The sequence below is a fragment of the Coregonus clupeaformis genome, chromosome 27 (genome assembly GCF_020615455.1).
Source record: "Coregonus clupeaformis isolate EN_2021a chromosome 27, ASM2061545v1, whole genome shotgun sequence".
In the NCBI taxonomy this organism is placed as follows: Eukaryota; Metazoa; Chordata; class Actinopteri; order Salmoniformes; family Salmonidae; genus Coregonus; species Coregonus clupeaformis.
In genome coordinates, this window is record NC_059218.1 from 3,453,710 (window position 1) to 3,471,673 (window position 17,964).

Here is a 17,964-nt window from a genome sequence, read left to right on the forward strand (position 1 = left end):
GGAGGGTTTTTTAAGGAGAGGCCAGCAGAGCACAGGTGCTTGCTTATTGCGCAAGAGACAGAGGCTATAAGTTAGAGGCTTATTATGCATAACCCATAATTAATTAGCTACAGTGCCTTGCAAAAGTATTCATCCCCCTTGGTGTTTTTCCTATTTTGTTACATTACAGCCTGTACTTAAATTGATTATTATTTGGATTTCATGTAATGGACATACACAAAATAGTCCAAATTGGTGAAGTGAAATGAAAAAAAAATACTTGTTTCAAGAAATTCTAAAAAATAAATAAGGGAAAAGTGGTGCGTGCGTATGTATTCACCCCCTTTGCTATGAAGCCCCTAAATAAGATCTGATGCAACCAATTACCTTCAGAAGTCACATAATTAGTTAGATTGCACACAGGTGTACTTTATTTAAGTGTCACGTGATCTCAGTATATACACCTGTTCTGAAAGGCCCCAGAGTCTACAACACCACTAAGCAAGGGGCACCACCAAGCAAGCGGCACCATGAAGACCAAGGAGCTCTCCAAACAGGTCAGGGACAAGTTGTGGAAAAGTACAGATCAGGGTTGGGTTATAAAAAAATATCAGAAACTTTGAACATCCCACGGAGCACCATTAAATCCATTATAATTTTTTTTAAAGAATATGGCACCACTACAAACCTGCCAAGAGAGGGTCGCCCACCAAAACTCACGGACCAGGCAAGGAGGGCATTAATCAGAGAGGCAACAAAGAGACCAAATATAACCCTGAAGGAGCTGCAAGCTCCACAGCAGAGATTGCAGTATCTGTCCGTAGGACCACTTTAAGCTGTACACTCCACAGAGCTTGGCTTTACGGAAGAGAGGCCAGAAAAATGCCATTGCCAACTCTGTCTGCCGCAAACACAACACCTCTCTTCACCCCGAGAACACCATCCCCACAGTGAAGCATGGTGGTCGCAGCATCATGCTGTGGGGATGTTTTTCATCAGCAGGGACTGGGAAACTGGTCAGAATTGATAGAAGGATGGATGGCGCTAAATACAGGGAAAATCTTGAGGGAAACCTGTTTCAGTCTTCCAGAGATTTGAGACTGGTACGGAGGTTCACCTTCCAGCAGGACAATGACCCTAAGCATACTGCTAAAGCAACACTCGAGTGATATAAGGGGAAACATTTGAATGGCCTAGTCAAAGCCCAGACCTCAATCCAATTGAGAATCTGTGGTATGACTTAAAGATTGCCATACACCAGCGGAACCCATCCAACTTGAACGAGCTGGAGCAGTTTTGCCTTGAAGAATGGGCAAAAATCCCAGTGGCTATATGTGCCAAGCTTATAGAGACATACCCCAAGATACTTGCAGCTGTAATTGCTGCAAAAAGGTGGCTCTACACAGTATTGACTTTGGGGGTTGGGGGGTGAATAGTTTTGCACGCTCAAGTTTATTTCTTGTTTCTTGAGAGAGAGAGAGAGAGAGAGAGAGAGAGAGAGAGAGAGAGAGAGAGAGAGAGAGAGAGAGAGAGAGAGAGAGAGAGAGAGAGAGAGAGAGAGAGAGAGAGAGAGAGAGAGAGAGAGAGAGAGACAGAGACAGAGACAGAGACAGAGACAGAGACAGAGACAGAGACGAGACAGAGAGAGATTTCAGTACAAAAATTGTAATCTTTACAATTAAAAAACAAACGCCTGATGGGTAAATTAGACGCACATATATTTTATATTACTTTAGCAAAGGCTTTGCTGCAGCAAATGTAGGCTACCTGTCACAAGAAAAAAAGTTACTATGATGAGATGATAGGTCTACATGCATTGTGAACTGCGCTCCATACTGAGATGGGTTGTCTCTCCCCACCCAGAGCATTGATTCACCATGCAGAGGCCGTAGAGATGCCAGTTTTAGACATTGCATATAATTTAACAGTTCCATTTCACGCCATGTTGTTCATTTCAATAATTTATTATAATTTACCAGTTTCTCGCAGTTATTTATCCCGGGAAAAGGGAGTGGTTTTGGGCGGTAAATCCCGGTAAATGTCAGTAACCAGGTTCCCACCATTCAACCCTTTTATAGGGTATTGTGTGTAGATGGGTGAGAAAAAAATTATCAATTTCATCAATTTTGAATTCAGGCTTTTAACACAACAAAATGTGGAATAAGTCAAGGTGTATGAATACTTTCTGAAGGCACTGTATAGTTATCCGTGCGACACACTGATTAAGGGGGCAGGCTTGTCACCCCAGCCACTGGCAATGCCATGCCATCCAGACTGCCATTCACTTCTGTAGGGTGGAGCACAGACATTCAGCTACCAGCACTCCTAAATGGACTGTGTACGCTACATGTGTAAAGATGATGCTAATATTTATAATGATAGTAACACTAGCAATAATGATGAAAGCTTTATTTAGAAAGCACTTTAAAGGGCACCGCTTTGGGTTAAACTAGTAGCCATGTCTGAAAATGCTTGTCTTGTCTGTTTCTTTCTTTCTCTTCCTGCTCCATCTCTCTCACCTCTCTTTCTGTCTCTACCTCCATGTCGGTCTTATCAATGTGCTCCTGCTTCTGTTTGGTCTTAACTGATGATGTAAAAAGTGCTTTATGGATCAATTAGATTGATAGTCCCCTGTAGCTCAGTAGAGCATGGCGCTTGCAACGCCAGGGTTGTGGGTTCGTTTCCCACGGGGGGCCAGTATGAAAATGTATGCACTCACTAACTGTAAGTCGCTCTGGATAAGAGCGTCTGCTAAATGACTAAAATGTCAAATTGATTCCCCCCTTCTCTGTGTGGTTCAGTCTGTTGGTGAAACAAGTGGGCCAGAACTTCACCTTTGTGCTGACAGACATCGAGAGTAAGCAGCGGTTCGGCTTCTGCCGCCTCTCATCAGTGGCCCACAGCTGCTACTGCATCCTCAGGTGAGACCCCTGTATTTGTGTGTGTGAGAGAGAGAGAGAGAGCGGAGAGAGCTAGAGCGTGTGCGAGATCTACTCTTTTACATCAGCTCACTCTGCCCCTTGGGAGAAATAGAGACATAGCTGCATTTCCTATTACACTGTAACAACCACCATGCAGCTTTTCAGTCATGTTGAGACTGGCCTAACAATATTGCTTTTATAAATGTTTATTCTCATTACCATTGTTGTTGTAGTTGCTGTTAATGTTAATTCCATTTCCACTACTATTATTAGTGTTATTGTTTTATTATTGCTGTTGGTCCGACCATCATAATGCATTATACATGTTGTTTGGAAGTCAATTGTTACTGCTTTGTTCTATAGTTGTATATTCTGCATTATCACAGCAGGGAAAAGGTTAAGGGAGAGTAGCATTGGAAAACAGTGGAGGTACAGGACAGGAAAGCACAGTAAAGTAAAGGACAGAGGGCACACTGGACTCTTGACTCTGAGTAGTTTTGACTGTACCTTCGCCAGTGGCTTTGCCCATTGTCCGTGGGCACAAGTCAGGCCGTGTTCTCTGTTCAGGCCACAGACATGTGACACGCACGTACACACGCATACACACACGCACACTTTCTCAAAGTCTCTCTCACACACACACCCACTGAATGCATGATCACCCTACGTCCTACCAAGTAATCCTCTGCTGTCCACCAATAACACTACTTGCCACTCCAGTCCATAGGCAGAGTGCACGATTTGTAGATGGCCATTTGACTTGGGCCTTGGTGTGGGTGGTGAGCCTAGAGTGAACCGACAGCACTTCAAGTCCCAGGGCGGACAGCCACTTCAAGACCAGAGAATGTGGTCTGACTGTGTGTGTGTGCACGTATTAGAGTGAGGGAGTGTGTATTTATGTGGATCTAGTTTTGTCTGTGTGCGTGCGTGTATGTGTGTGCACTCATGTCACTCTGATGGAGCAGCAGCTGTAGTATCTCCAGGGGTTAGACAGCCAAGCCACCAACGATTTGGGCAATGCCCGGAAAACATTCCCGGATATCCCATCACTTGTGTGCTTTGAAATCCAATCACTCTAACCTCAATGTTTTGTCTCTGACTAGTAATTCCTATGTGCTCTAGAGGCCACCCAATCTCCTCTCTACTAATTTTTATTGATGTGTATTAGGGCTGACCCCAATTAGTCGACTGGTTGATTGTTTTGTCGTTAGCCTGTTGGTCGACCAATATTGTTTTAGTCGAGCAGTAACAAATATATATATATATATATATATATATTTATTTATTTATTTATTTATTTGCACCCATCTCAGTGAACTAATCCATTGCAGAGGCCTAGACTAAAAGTGGTCGGAAGCTCCATATGGAAGGTGTGACAATTGCGGAGCCTCCAGAGGCATACAGAGGCCAAATCGAGCTCTGTACCACATCGCCATGCACCTCCCAAATGTTGTAACAATGTGGAGGGCTCTGTATAGCTCCACATAGACATGATTGGTTGACGGTAGGTGGGGGCGGTACATCCTGTATAAACACAAACTCACTTCCTTGACAACAGCTCTGCACTGCTCCGCGAAGCGCAAGAAGTATAAATGCCCTGACTTCTGCTGAGGCCGTATCACCGTAAATGCTGCATGGCCAATGCAGAGGTCGGATCGACCAGGCGCCCAGATACACAATGCACTTCTCTCTCCAGAGTGCGCTCTCTCCCGCCAATTTGTGAATATTCATTGTTTCATAACTTCTTAGTGTGAATTGTTTGCGTTAGATTGTTAGTGTATATCAATTCCCCATTACATACAGTGCCTTCGGAAAGTATTCAGACCCCTTGACTTTTTCCACATTTTGTTAAGTTACAGCCTTATTCTAAAATTGATTAAATTGTTTATTTCCCTCATCAATCTACACACAATACCCCATAATGACAAAGGAAAAATAGGTTTTTAGAAATGTTTGCTAATTTATTACGAATAAAAAATTGAAATATTACATTTACAGAGGTATTCAAACCCTTTACTCAGTACTTTGTTGAAGCACCTTTGGCAGCGATTACAGCCTCGAGTCTTCTTGGGTATGACACTACAAGCTTGGCACACCTGTATTTGGGGAGTTTCTCCCATTCTTCTCTGCAGATCCTCTCAAGCTCTGTCAGGTTGGATGGGGAGCGTTGCTGCACAACTATTTTCAGGTCACTCTGACTGGGCCACTCAAGGACATTCAGAGTCTTGTCCCGAAGCCACTCCTGCGTTGTCTTGGCTGTGTTCTTAGGGTCGTTGTCCTGTTGGAAGGTGAACCTTCTCTCCAGTCTGAGGTTCTGAGAGCTCTGGAGCAGGTTTTCATCAAGGATCTTTCTGTACTTTGCTCCGTTCATCTTTGCCTGACTTTGCTTGACTAGTTTTCCAGTCAATGTCGCTGAAAAACATCCCCATAGCATGATGCTGCCACCACCATTCTTCACCGTAGGGATGGTGCCAGGTGCCAGGTTTACTCCAGATGTGACGCTTGGCATTCAGGTCAAAGAGTTCAATCTTGGTTTCATCAGACCAGAGAATCTTGTTTCTCATGGTCTGAGAGTCTTTAGGTGCCTTTTGGCAAACTCCAAGCAGGCTGTAATGTGCATTTTACTGAGGAGTGGTTCCCATCTGGCCACTCTACCATAAAGGCCTGATTGGTGGAGTGCTGCAGAGATTGTTGTCCTTCTGGAAGGTTCTCCCATATCCACAGAGGAACTCTGGAGCTCTGTCAGAATGACCATTGGGTTCTTGACCAAGGCCCTTCTCCCCCGATTGCTCAGTTTGGCCGGGCGGCCAGCTCTAGGAAGAGTCTTGGTGGTTCCAAACTTCTTCCATTTAAGAATGATGGAGGCCACTGTGTTCTTGGGGACCTTCAATGCTGCAGAAATGTTTTGGTACCCTTCCCCAGATTTGTGCTTCGACACAATCCTGTCTCGGAGCTCTATGGACAATTCCTTCGAGCTCATGGCTTGGTTTTTGTTCTGACATGCACTGTCAACTGTGGGATGTGATATAGACAGGTGTGTGCCTTTCCAAATCAATCAATGTCCAATCAATTGAATTTACCACAGGAGGTCTCCAATCAAGTTGTAGAAACATCTCAAGGATGTCAGGATGCACCTGAGCCCAATTTCGAGTCTCATCGCAAAGGGTCATTTTTTTTCTTTTCGCTTTGTCATTATGGGGTATTGTGTGTAGATTGCTGAGTATTTTATTTTAAAAAAAATCCATTTTAGAATAAGGCTCTCTCTAACGTAACAAAATGTGGAAAAAGTCAAGGGGTCTGAATACTTTCCTTTATTTTCTAATCTACAATGTTTGTTACTTTGGTTACGTTAATTAATTAATTTTATTTTAATGCATTTGCTATTATTCCAGTCTTCCTGTTTTCATTGTCGGAGTGGATACATTGTTTGCAGGGTGCACAACCGATGCTAAACCTGTGAGAAACAACTTTTGGTTTATTATTTCCATTTATGAGTTCTGTCAATTTAGTAATTGTCTTTTGTTTGGAGCGCTCCTGTCAATGTTGAGTAAGGATGCGCACGCATAGAAGTAGGCCTATAGGCTACCTGGCCTGCGCGCAAATGTAGGCATATAAATGTGCCAAATTTGGGGATCTGCTAGTATTTCTGATTGGCTTAACGCACCACCACTAATGACCTGTGGAGCTTCTCAAAGTAATGTTTTCTTCACCTCAAACAGCAAGCAAACAAAGTCTGTTTTTACATCCATTGAGAATTACAATAGTTCCTCAAAAATCTTTCCAGCTCTCTCCCTTTCGATAACCACTCAGCGTGAAAGGGAAAAAGGTCATGCTCTGATCCAGTGGAAATGTCATAAAATAGGCTTCTTATCAGTGCTTGACTTGGACTGAAATAGGTTCCGGTACTCATTTTGAGCGCTGGTACTGTTTATATTTAGGTGCAGGAGCTCCAGAATACTTTTGAGCTAATATTGTATAAGAGGAACAGGAGCTCAAATAGTTGAACATTTGAGGTGCTGGTTCTCAGCTCCGGTGAGCTCCTGCCCAAGTCAAGCACTGCTTCTTATCCCTTGTGCAAATAGCCTACAGCTGTGTCTGTCCCGAGCTCACTGGCACTTAAAACTGAGGGCCCAGGATATGTTATACAATGTTGCAAGTTCGCTAGCCCAAGCTTTGGGCGGGACCCAAGTTAATAGTTGATACACTGTTTCAAGTTCGTTGCAGACAGGCCATGTGTAGCCAATGTGATTTATAGGATATTTATTTTTAATCAGGATATTTTCTACCTGCAGGCTGCAATGTTTTTATTTGTTGGCTTTATGTAGGCTATTTTTACATAGTTGGCAATGGCAATAGAAGTTACAAACTTAAAAAGTATCATTTTAATTTAGATTTTGATATAATTTTGATTAACCACATGACAACAATTTTGAGATATGAAGACGTTATTATAAATTAATTTGAACTTTTTTCACAAAACGTGCATATGAAAACCAGAACTGGCACGCAGATCGGTAGAGATTGTAAGATACATTGGCATTCCACATTATAAAGGTTGCCGACTCCTCGTGTAGCCTGTTACCGGCAACTTCAGGAGAGTGATGGCAGAATCTGCGAAAGCCAGCATGAGCGGGAGGAGAATAGTTGGGTCAGGTTAAGTTTTTTTCCCTTCTGGTTATCTAGATCTCTGGTGCCCTCTTGTGGCATCAAACTGTAAGCTTAAAGCATCAGACAAGCTCAGTGCACATAGTTGATTTTATTAAAACACATAGGGTGTGTCTATAATGGAAAAATACACATTTAAAGATTTTGAGCAATCGATTGGTCGAAGGAACAGACGACTTTCGGTTGACCAAGATGTTTTTTAGTCGGGGACAGCCCTAATGTGTATGCTGGAAGATGGACCTTGGTCAGTAAGGCCTATTTGTGTTAAAAAACTAGAGACTATGTTTGCTTGATTATTCCTATTTTTGAAGGTTCAGAAAATATAAATGTTGACAAAAATCACTACACTATTGTGAGAATCTGTCTCTCTCGTTCAGTCTTACTGCTATTTCTCTTTTTCTTTCTCACTTGTTTGATGTCTGCCATTCTATTTTTATCTTCATTTCGTTTCATCCCCCCTCTCCTCATCTCGTTATCTTTCTCTCTCCACCTCTCTCCCTCTCTCTTCCTCCTGTCGATATCCACAGCTGTTAGATGTCTACTAGACTAACCAGTCTCAGATGCAGGATCCACACACAGTAGTCAGCCCTATAAGGGCAAGACCTTGAAAATATGTATGTTTGGTTGAAAATACTTATTTAAACCAATTTTGCTCACTAGGAGACTATAAGTTCATATCCTTTTCATGTTGATTTTTAGTTTACTAGTCCCACAATGTACACTAGACACAACAATAATTCAAACCCATGCATATATTTCAGAGTTTATTTTGAAGTCACGTGAATACTGCTTTGGAATCAGCACCCTTACCCTAATTCTGAGCTTTGTTTCTGGGCTGCATGGGGGTGTAACTTGGCAAAGCCATCTTTGTTCTGTACGCATGGACTGATAGCTGCTAGCTTATACAATTAGGCCAATATGGAACTTCCAGATCACCTAAATGGCCGGGCCCTCTTTCTTTCTTCTATCCTCTTCAACTTGGAAGTTCTAGAGTAGTTATTTACCTGTTTGTTTGGCTAGCTTGGGTGAGTAGGGTAGCCCGCATCACCTCAGGGAGGGCCCTCTCACTTTTCCTCTTGCTCTTTCTTTTTCTCTCTCTCTCTCTGGCTCTCTCCCTCTCTGTCTGTCCTACTCCCCAGAGAAAGACAGGTTCGGCCATTTTGCTTTAAATCAAATCAAAGTTTAATGGTAGCGTACACAGTTTAGCAAATGTTACAGCGAGTGCTGCGAAATAATACTTACGTTTCTAGCTCCTAACAATTCAGTAAAATGTCAAACAAGTACACAAATAATCAAATGTAAATAAATAAAAAACACAAGAAATCTTGAAATGTCAGAACAAATCCAATTAACCTAAATAGCACTGTAACAGTAACCCAAATGCAATCTATACTTATATACACTGAATGAATATACACAAGATATACTAAGAATGATATGTACAGCAGTAGATATAGTGCCGTGAAAAAGTATTTGCCCCCTTTCTGATTTTCGCTATTTTTGCATATGATACTGAATGTTATCAGATCTTCAACCAAAACCTAATATTAGATGTACATTTACATTTACGTCATTTAGCAGACGCTCTTATCCAGAGCGACTTACAAATTGGTGCACTCAATTTTATTAGCCAGTGATGATTATTATTATTACATGTTTATTTTTATTATTTTTGTTTTGTTTATTATTATTATTTTATTATTATTATTTTTAAATTTGGGGGGTAGGGGGTAGAAGGATTACTTTATCCTATCCCAGGTATTCCTTAAAGAGGTGGGGTTTCAAATGTCTCCGGAAGGTGGTGAGTGACTCCACTGTCCTGGCGTCGTGAGGGAGCTTGTTCCACCATTGGGGTGCCAGAGCAGCGAACAGTTTTGACTGGGCTGAGCGGGAAACTGTGCTTCCGCAGAGGTAGGGGAGCCAGCAGGCCAGAGGTGGATGAACGCAATGCCCTCGTTTGGGTGTAGGGACTGATCAGAGCCTGAAGGTACGGAGGTGCCGTTCCCCTCACAGCTCCGTAGGCAAGCACCATGGTCTTGTAGCAGATGCGAGCTTCAACTGGAAGCCAGTGGAGTGTGCGGAGGAGCGGGGTGACGTGAGAGAACTTGGGAAGGTTAAATAGATAAAGGGAACCTGAGTTTACGAATGACAAAATGCTTATTTAATTGATTTAATTTACAAAGCTATGCAACACCCAATTCCCCTGTGTGAAGAAGTAATTGCCCCCTTACACTCAATAACTGGTTGTGCCACCTTTAGCTGCAATGACTGCAACCAAATGCTTCCTGTAGTTGTTGTTCAGTCTCTCACATCGCTGTGGAGGATTTTTGGCCCACTCTTGATTAGTCTATAACAGAACTTAAAATGTGTTGCTTTTTAACCATTTTCATGTAGACTTTATTGTGTGTTTTGGATCATTGTCTTGTTGCATGACCCAGCTGCGCTTCAGCTTCAGCTCACAGGCAGATGGCCTGACATTCTCCTGTAGAATTATCTGATACAGAGCAAAAGTTATGGTTCATTCTATTAAGGCAAGTCGTCCAGGTGCTAAGGCAGCAAAGCATCCCCAAACCATCACACTACCGCCACCGTGCTTGACCATTGGTATGAGGTTCTTACTGTGGAATGCAGTGTTTGGTTTTCGCCAGACATAATGGGACCCATCTCATCCAAAACGTTGACTCAAGTTTGCCTGGAAGCACCTGGATGATCATCAAGTCTCTTGGAAGAATGTTCTATGGACAGATGAGTCAAAACTATAACTTTTTGGACGACATGGGTCCCGGTTTCCCAAAAGCATCTTAAGGCTTCAGTAAATCCATTGCTAGAACCTTCGTAGGAGCATCCTTAAATCTCTGATCTGTTTCCCAACACCATCATTACTAAAGTTGCACTCGTTATTTACCGACTGCCTCAGACAACTCGTACAGCAACTCACCTTGTACACAGAAGAGCTCTGCTAAACATTGCATCAATGTTCATCTGTCTCTATGTGACCACCGATAACTTCACAACAAAGTTGAGTAGCAAAACAAAGTTTCCCAATGTCTTTGCAATTGTTACAAACAAGTGAAGGATGAAAATGAAAACTGATACGACGGCATTCAACTATATATAGCCTACAATATAAGATACATAGGCCTATCTAATTCCATAATATTTCTGTTTTGCTAATTGTTGGCTACTGTCTGTAATTCTTGCATCTGTATATTTCATGATGTTTAACAACGTGCACAATGATGTGCCAAATCTTGATATAGTGCATTATTGTAGGGTAAGCATTAGAATAAGCAGCCTCAATATTTGCAGCCATAGGTGATATTATCCTTCTAGGAGTTGATCCGTCGTCAGTAGCCTATTGTTGAATAATTATAATTTTAAGGTAAGATTTTAATGGAGATAGCTGAGCCGAGAGCAGCACTGCCTTTCTTTCGGTCCTATCAGTATTGCCACGTCTTAACGACGCACTTAGTGAATGTTCTCTCTGCGTGGTGTTTTGGGGAAAGCATGTTACATCTTTGGCCATTGTAGGAAAGATTCATCGTTAAAACACTGGTAAATCTAAGTTCCCTCGCTATTGGAAAACCGGGCCCAGGACAATTGATGCTTTGGCAGGTCAAATCACTCTTTCCAGACTGGTGTAGAGCTGCTGTCGGGGGACACCGACTCGACGCCGAAACTTGTCATCTGTCCCTATCCAAATGGCCTGTGCTACCTGGAACTTGCCTGCCAAGGAAATTGTCTCCATCTGCTTCTGCGCCTCCATCCTGTAGTGAAGTAGACCGAGAACAGCAAGAGGAATGTTCCAATCAGCGCTGGTCCCATGCCACAATTCGTGGAAACTGAAGGCAGTGTCATGCTGCTAAGCGGACGGGAGTGACTGCGAGAGGTTCGGAGAAGATTGACATAAGGAATAACTTCGCTGCACTGGTGCCTGATGTACCTGCGCCTTCATTGCTGGGATTGCCTGTGTTTGCAACGGCGGTGCTGACTCAAACGGCTTCGTTGTCGAGTTCGTCTCCTTTCCCTCTCTCTGGATCTGACAGGGCACTGCCTGCTGTGGGAGGTCTGGACATATCGCCGGGAGCAGCGGGCTTACCCTATCCTGCTTTTCGAGTGCCTGTGAAAGACTCAACGAATTGTGTGAGGGGTGGGAATGGGGGGATTTCACCATTCCCTTCTCCGGCCATTGTATTGGGCAGTTTAATGGTGAGAAATGTCTCTGTCCCTGGAGCAAAAACAGGACCTCAATAAGCTGCTCCCAAACATTTTAAAACCAGCAACAGGAAATTGAGTCTATCATAGTTCATCTGGGATTCAATGACATTATGAAGGGCAGCTCAGAACAGCTGAAGATGGATTTTTAAAAACTGATTGGGTCACTACTTGACACCAACCAACACCCCATAATCTCTGGCCCTCTGCCCTCCCTAAATCGTGGCATTGAACGTTTCAGCAGACTTTTAGCTCTCCATAACTGGCTACGAGACTATTGCAGCTCTGTGGGTGTAACATGTATTGACAATTTTGATTTGTTCTGGAAACAAAGCTCGTATTATAATGAGGATGGGATCCACCCAAATCATTTGGGTTCATGGATCCTTTCACAGCATTATAAGGCTGCGTTGAGACAATAACTTATCAATGACCCCAGCTCATTTCATCCCTACCATTGTGTCGCTGAGTTGTCATAATGCTTCAGCAAATGTACATTATCCCAGAAGCGTTGGAAGACACAATGTAAGTAACCTAGTTTAGGTCCCTCTTACTGCCCTGAATGCCTCTGCTGATCCCACAGCTATTGTATGCAGTAATCATGTGCCTATGAACCAGAGTGATACTGTTAACACTGAGGCGGTGTTCCCTAGTAGGAAGTCCAGTGTGTGAAGCTCACCCTGCACTATCATAATAAAATGAGCATATCTGCCTCTGCTAAGCTTCCCAGTAAAGCAATAAAAACAATGAAACATCCCAGAAAAGTGCTAAAAATAGCCCACATTAACATATGTAGCTTAAGAAACAAGGGTCATAAAATCAATAATTTGCCAGTAACAGATGACATTCATATTCTGTCAATCTCTGAAACTCACTTAGATAACACATTTAAAGATACAGTGGTAGCAACACATGGTTATAAGATCTACAGAAAGGACAGAAGTGCCAAAGGTGGAGGTGTGGCCGTTTATATTCAGAACCACATTCCTGTAAAGCTTAGAGAGGATCTCATGTTAAATACTGTTGAAGTAGTATATGGCTACAGGTTCACCTGCCTCACCTAAAGCCCATTCTGGTGGGAAGTCAGTATCTGGATAACGTGTGAAATGCTTGATAATGTATGTGATATCAACAGAGATTGGTGATTTAAATATTGACTGGCTTTCATCAGGCTGCCCACTCAAGAGAAAGCTTCAAACTGTAACTAGTGCCTGCAACCTGGTTCAGGTTATCAGTCAACCTACCAAGGTAGTTACAAACAGCACAGGAATGAAATCATCAACATGTATTGATCACATCTAACTAATGCTGCAGACATTTGCTTTAAAACAGTATCCAAGTCCAATGGATATAGTGATCAAAATATAGTAGCCATATCTAGGAAAACCAATGTTCCAAAGGCTGGGCCTAATATAGTGTATAAGAGGTCATACAATACATTTTTTAGTGATTCCTATGTTGTTAATGTAAATAATATTTGTTTGTCCGTGGTGTGTAATGAAGAGCAACCAGACGCTGCTCTTGACACTATTATGCCATTTCTTATACCAGTCACTAATAAGCATGCACTCATTAAGAAAATGACTGTAAAAACTGTTCAATCCCCGTTGATTGATGAGGAATTGAACAATTGTATGGTTGAGAGGCAAACACAATGGCAAGTAAGTCTGGCTGCACAACCGATTGTCAAACGTACTGCAAATTGAGAAATCATGTGACTAAACTGAATAAAAAGCAGAAGAAACTACACTATGAAACAAAGATAAATGACAAAGAATGATAGTCAAAAGCTTTGGAACGCCTTAAATGACATTTTGGGCAAAAAGGCAAATTCTGCTCCATCATTCATTGAATCAGATGGCTCATATTGCCAACTACAGTGGGGAAAAAAAGTATTTAGTCAGCCACCAATTGTGCAAGTTCTCCCACTTAAAAAGATGAGAGAGGCCTGTAATTTTCATCATAGGTACACGTCAACTATGACAGACAAGATGAGAAAAGAATATCCAGAAAATCACATTGTAGGATTTTTAATGAATTTATTTGCAAATTATGGTGGAAAATAAGTATTTGGTCAATAACAAAAGTTTCTCAATACTTTGTTATATACCCTTTGTTGGCAATGACACAGGTAAAACATTTTCTGTAAGTCTTCACAAGGTTTTCACACACTGTTGCTGGTATTTTGGCCCATTCCTCCATGCAGATCTCCTCTAGAGCAGTGATGTTTTGGGGCTGTCGCTGGGCAACACGGACTTTCAACTCCCTCCAAAGATTTTCTATGGGGTTGAGATCTGGAGACTGGCTAGGCTACTCCAGGACCTTGAAATGCTTCTTACGAAGCCACTCCTTCGTTGCCCGGGCGGTGTGTTTGGGATCATTGTCATGCTGAAAGACCAAGACACGTTTCATCTTCAATGCCCTTGCTGATGGAAGGAGGTTTTCACTCAAAATCTCACGATACATGGCCCCATTCATTCTTTCCTTTACACGGATCAGTCGTCCTGGTCCCTTTGCAGAAAAACAGCCCAAAAGCATGATGTTTCCACCCCCATGCTTCACAGTAGGTATGGTGTTCTTTGGATGCAACTCAGCATTCTTTGTCCTCCAAACACGACGAGTTGAGTTTTTACCAAGAAGTTCTATTTTGGTTTCATCTGACCATATGACATTCTCCCAATCCTCTTCTGGATCATCCAAATGCACTCTAGCAAACTTCAGACGGGCCTGGACATGTACTGGCTTAAGCAGGGGGACACGTCTAGCACTGCAGGATTTGAGTCCCTGGCGGCGTAGTGTGTTACTGATGGTAGGCTTTGCTACTTTGGTCCCAGTTCTCTGCAGGTCATTCACTAGGTCCCCCCGTGTGGTTCTGGGATTTTTACTCACCGTTCTTGTGATCATTTTGACCCCACGGGGTGAGATCTTGCGTGGAGCCCTAGATCGAGGGACATTATCAGTGGTCTTGTATGTCTTCCATTTCCTAATAATTGCTCCCACAGTTGATTTCTTCAAACCAAGCTGCTTACCTATTGCAGATTCAGTCTTCCCAGCCTGGTGCAGGTCTACAATTTTGTTTCTGGTGTCCTTTGACAGCTCTTTGGTCTTGGCCATAGTAGAGTTTGGAGTGTGACTGTTTGAGGTTGTGGACAGGTGTCTTTTATACTGAGAACAAGTTCAAACAGGTGCCATTTATACAGGTAACGAGTGGAGGACAGAGGAGCCTCTTAAAGAAGAAGTTACAGGTCTGTGAGAGCCAGAAATCTTGCTTGTTTGTAGGTGACCAAATACTTATTTTCCACCATAATTTGCAAATAAATTCATTAAAAATCCTACAATGTGATTTTCTGGATTTTTTTTCCCTCAATTTGTCTGTCATAGTTGACGTGTACCTATGATGAAAATTACAGGCCTCTCATCTTTTTAAGTGGGAGAACTTGCACAATTGGTGGCTGACTAAATACTTTTTTTCCCCACTGTATTTTAAGGATTTTTTCATTGGCAACTTTTAGCAAACTTAGGCATGACAGCAACAAATGCTGGCACTACACTACATATCCAAATATATCTGACCATATTATAAAAGACAAGCATTGTAATTTTTTATTCCATAAAGTGAGCGTGGAAGGGGTGAACAAATTATTGTTGTCTATCAACAATGACAAGCCACTGAGTTCTGACAACTTAGATGGAAAATTACTGAGGATATTAGTGGATGATATTGCCACTCCTATTTGCCCCATCTTCCTATTTGTCAAACCTCAACTAAATCTTGTAATGAATAATGTGGAAATTGAGCAAGTTGAGGAGACTAAACTGCTTGGATTAACCCTGGATTGTAAACTGTCATGGTCAAAACATATTGATACAACAGTAGCTAAGATGGGGAGAAGTCTGTCCATAATATAGTGCTGCTCTGCCTTCTTAACAGCACTATCAACAAGGCAGGTCCTACAGGCCCTAGTTTTGTCACACCTGGACCACATTTACATTTTACATTTTAGTCATTTAGCAGATGCTCTTATCCAGAGCGAATGCATACATTATTATTATTTTATTAATACTGGCCCCCCGTGGGAATCGAACCCACAACCCTGGCGTTGCAAGCGTCATGCTCTACATGGGACTGTTCAGTCTTGTGGTCATGTGCCACAAATAGGGACTTATGAGAATTGCAATTGGCTCAGAACAGGGCAGCACTGCTGGCCCTTGGATGTACCCAGAGAGCTAACACTAATAATATGCATGTCAATCTCTCCTGGTTGAAGTGGAGGAGAGATTGACTTCATTACTACTTGTATTTGTGAGAGGTATTGACATGTTGAATGCACCAAGCTGTCTTTTAAACTACTGGCACACAGCTCGGACACATTTTTACATTTACATTTTAGTCATTTAGCAGACATTCTTATCCAGAGTGACTTACAGTTAGTGAGTGCATACATTTTCATACTGTCCCCCCGTGGGAATCGAACCCACAACCCTGGCGTTGCAAGCGACATGCTCTACCAACTGAGCTACACGGGACAAGCCACATCAAGTAACTCATGCATGCAGTAAAATTATTTATTTAGATTTAAAAAACAGATAAAATACACCTTATGGAACAGCGCGGACAGTGAAGCAACACAAACATAGGCACAGACACATGCACACGATAACATGGATTTTGTGTTGTAGATATGTAGTAGTAGAGTAGTGGCCTGAGGGCACACACTTAATGTGTTGTGAATGTATTGTCAAATTGTATAACTGCCTTAATTGTGCCGGACCCCAGGAAGAGTAGTACTGCTGCCTTGGCAGCAGCTAAAGGCGATCCATAATAAATACAATTATTATTTATTTTATTTTTAGCAGACGCTCTTATCCAGAGCGACTTACATGAGCAATTAGGGTTAAGTGCCTTGCTCAAGGGCACATCAACATATTTTTCACATAGTCGGCTCGGAGATTAGAACCGGCGACCTTTCGGTTACTGGCACAACACTCTTAACCACTAAGCTACCTGCCGCCCCAACATTTGAATTTGTAAGCAACAAATACAAATGTTGATATTTGTTGCTTACTGCATTCGTTTTTACTAAACATTACATTCTAAAAGTTTGGACACACCTACTCATTCAAGGGTTTTTCTTTATTTTTACTATTTTCTACATAATAGTGAAGACATCAAAACTATGAAATAACACATATGGAATTATGTAGTAACCAAAAAAAGTGTTAAACAAATCAAAATATACTTTATATTTGAGATTAATTCGAATAGCCACCCTTTGCCTTGATGACAGCTTTGCACGCTCTAGGCATTCTCTCAACCAGATTCACCTGGAATGCTTTTCCAACAGTCTTGAAGGAGTTCCCACATATACTGAGCACTTGTTGGCTGCTTTTCCTTCACTCTGCGGTCCGACTCATCCCAAACAATCTCAATTGGGTTGAGGTTGGGGGATTGTGGAGGCCAGGTCATCTGATGCAGCACTCCATCACTCTCCTTCTTGGTAAAATAGCCCTTACACAGCCTGGAAGTGTGTTGTGTCATTGTCCTGTTGAAAAACAAATGATAGTCCCACTAAACCCAAACCAGATGGGATGGCGTATCACTGCAGAATGCTGTGGTAGCCATGCTGGTTAAGTGTGCCTTGAATTCTAAATAAATCACAGACAGTGTCACCATCAAAGCACCCCCACACCATAACACCTCCTCCTCCATGCTTTACAGTGGGAACGACACATGCGGAGATCATCCGTTCACCCACACCACGTCTCACAAAGCCACAGCGGTTGGAACTAAAAGTCTCCAATTTGGACTCCAGACCAAAGGACACATTTCCACTGGTCTAATGTCCATTGCTCATGTTTCTTGGCCCAAGCAGGTCTCTTCTTATTGGTGTCCTTTAGTAGTGGTTTCTTTGCAGCAATTTGACCATGAAGGCCTGATTCACACAGTCCCCTCTGAACAGTTGAATGTTGAGATGTGTGTGTTTCTTGAACTCGTTGAAACATTTATTTGGGCAGCAATTTCTGAGGCTGGTAACTCTAATGAACTTATCATCTGCAGCAGCAGTAACTCTGGGTCTTCCATTCCTGTGGCGGTCCTCATGAGAGCCAGTTTCATCATAGTGCTTGATGTTTTTTGCGACTGCAGTTGAAGAAACGTACAAAGTTCTTAAAATGTTCCGTATTG

At 42.3% G+C, this 17,964-nt stretch overlaps 1 protein-coding gene across 2 annotated transcripts in view; it reads left to right on the plus strand.

Moving 5' to 3' along the window:
- LOC121541407 (DENN domain-containing protein 1A-like) overlaps positions 1 to 17,964 on the plus strand; it is a 242,331-nt gene that overhangs the window by 81,621 nt on the left and 142,746 nt on the right. For both annotated transcript variants that reach the window (XM_041850396.2, XM_045208002.1), the window contains exon 5: positions 2,781 to 2,900. In XM_041850396.2, the coding sequence (XP_041706330.2) occupies positions 2,781 to 2,900 (120 nt within the window). The remainder of the gene's footprint in view (positions 1 to 2,780; positions 2,901 to 17,964) is intronic.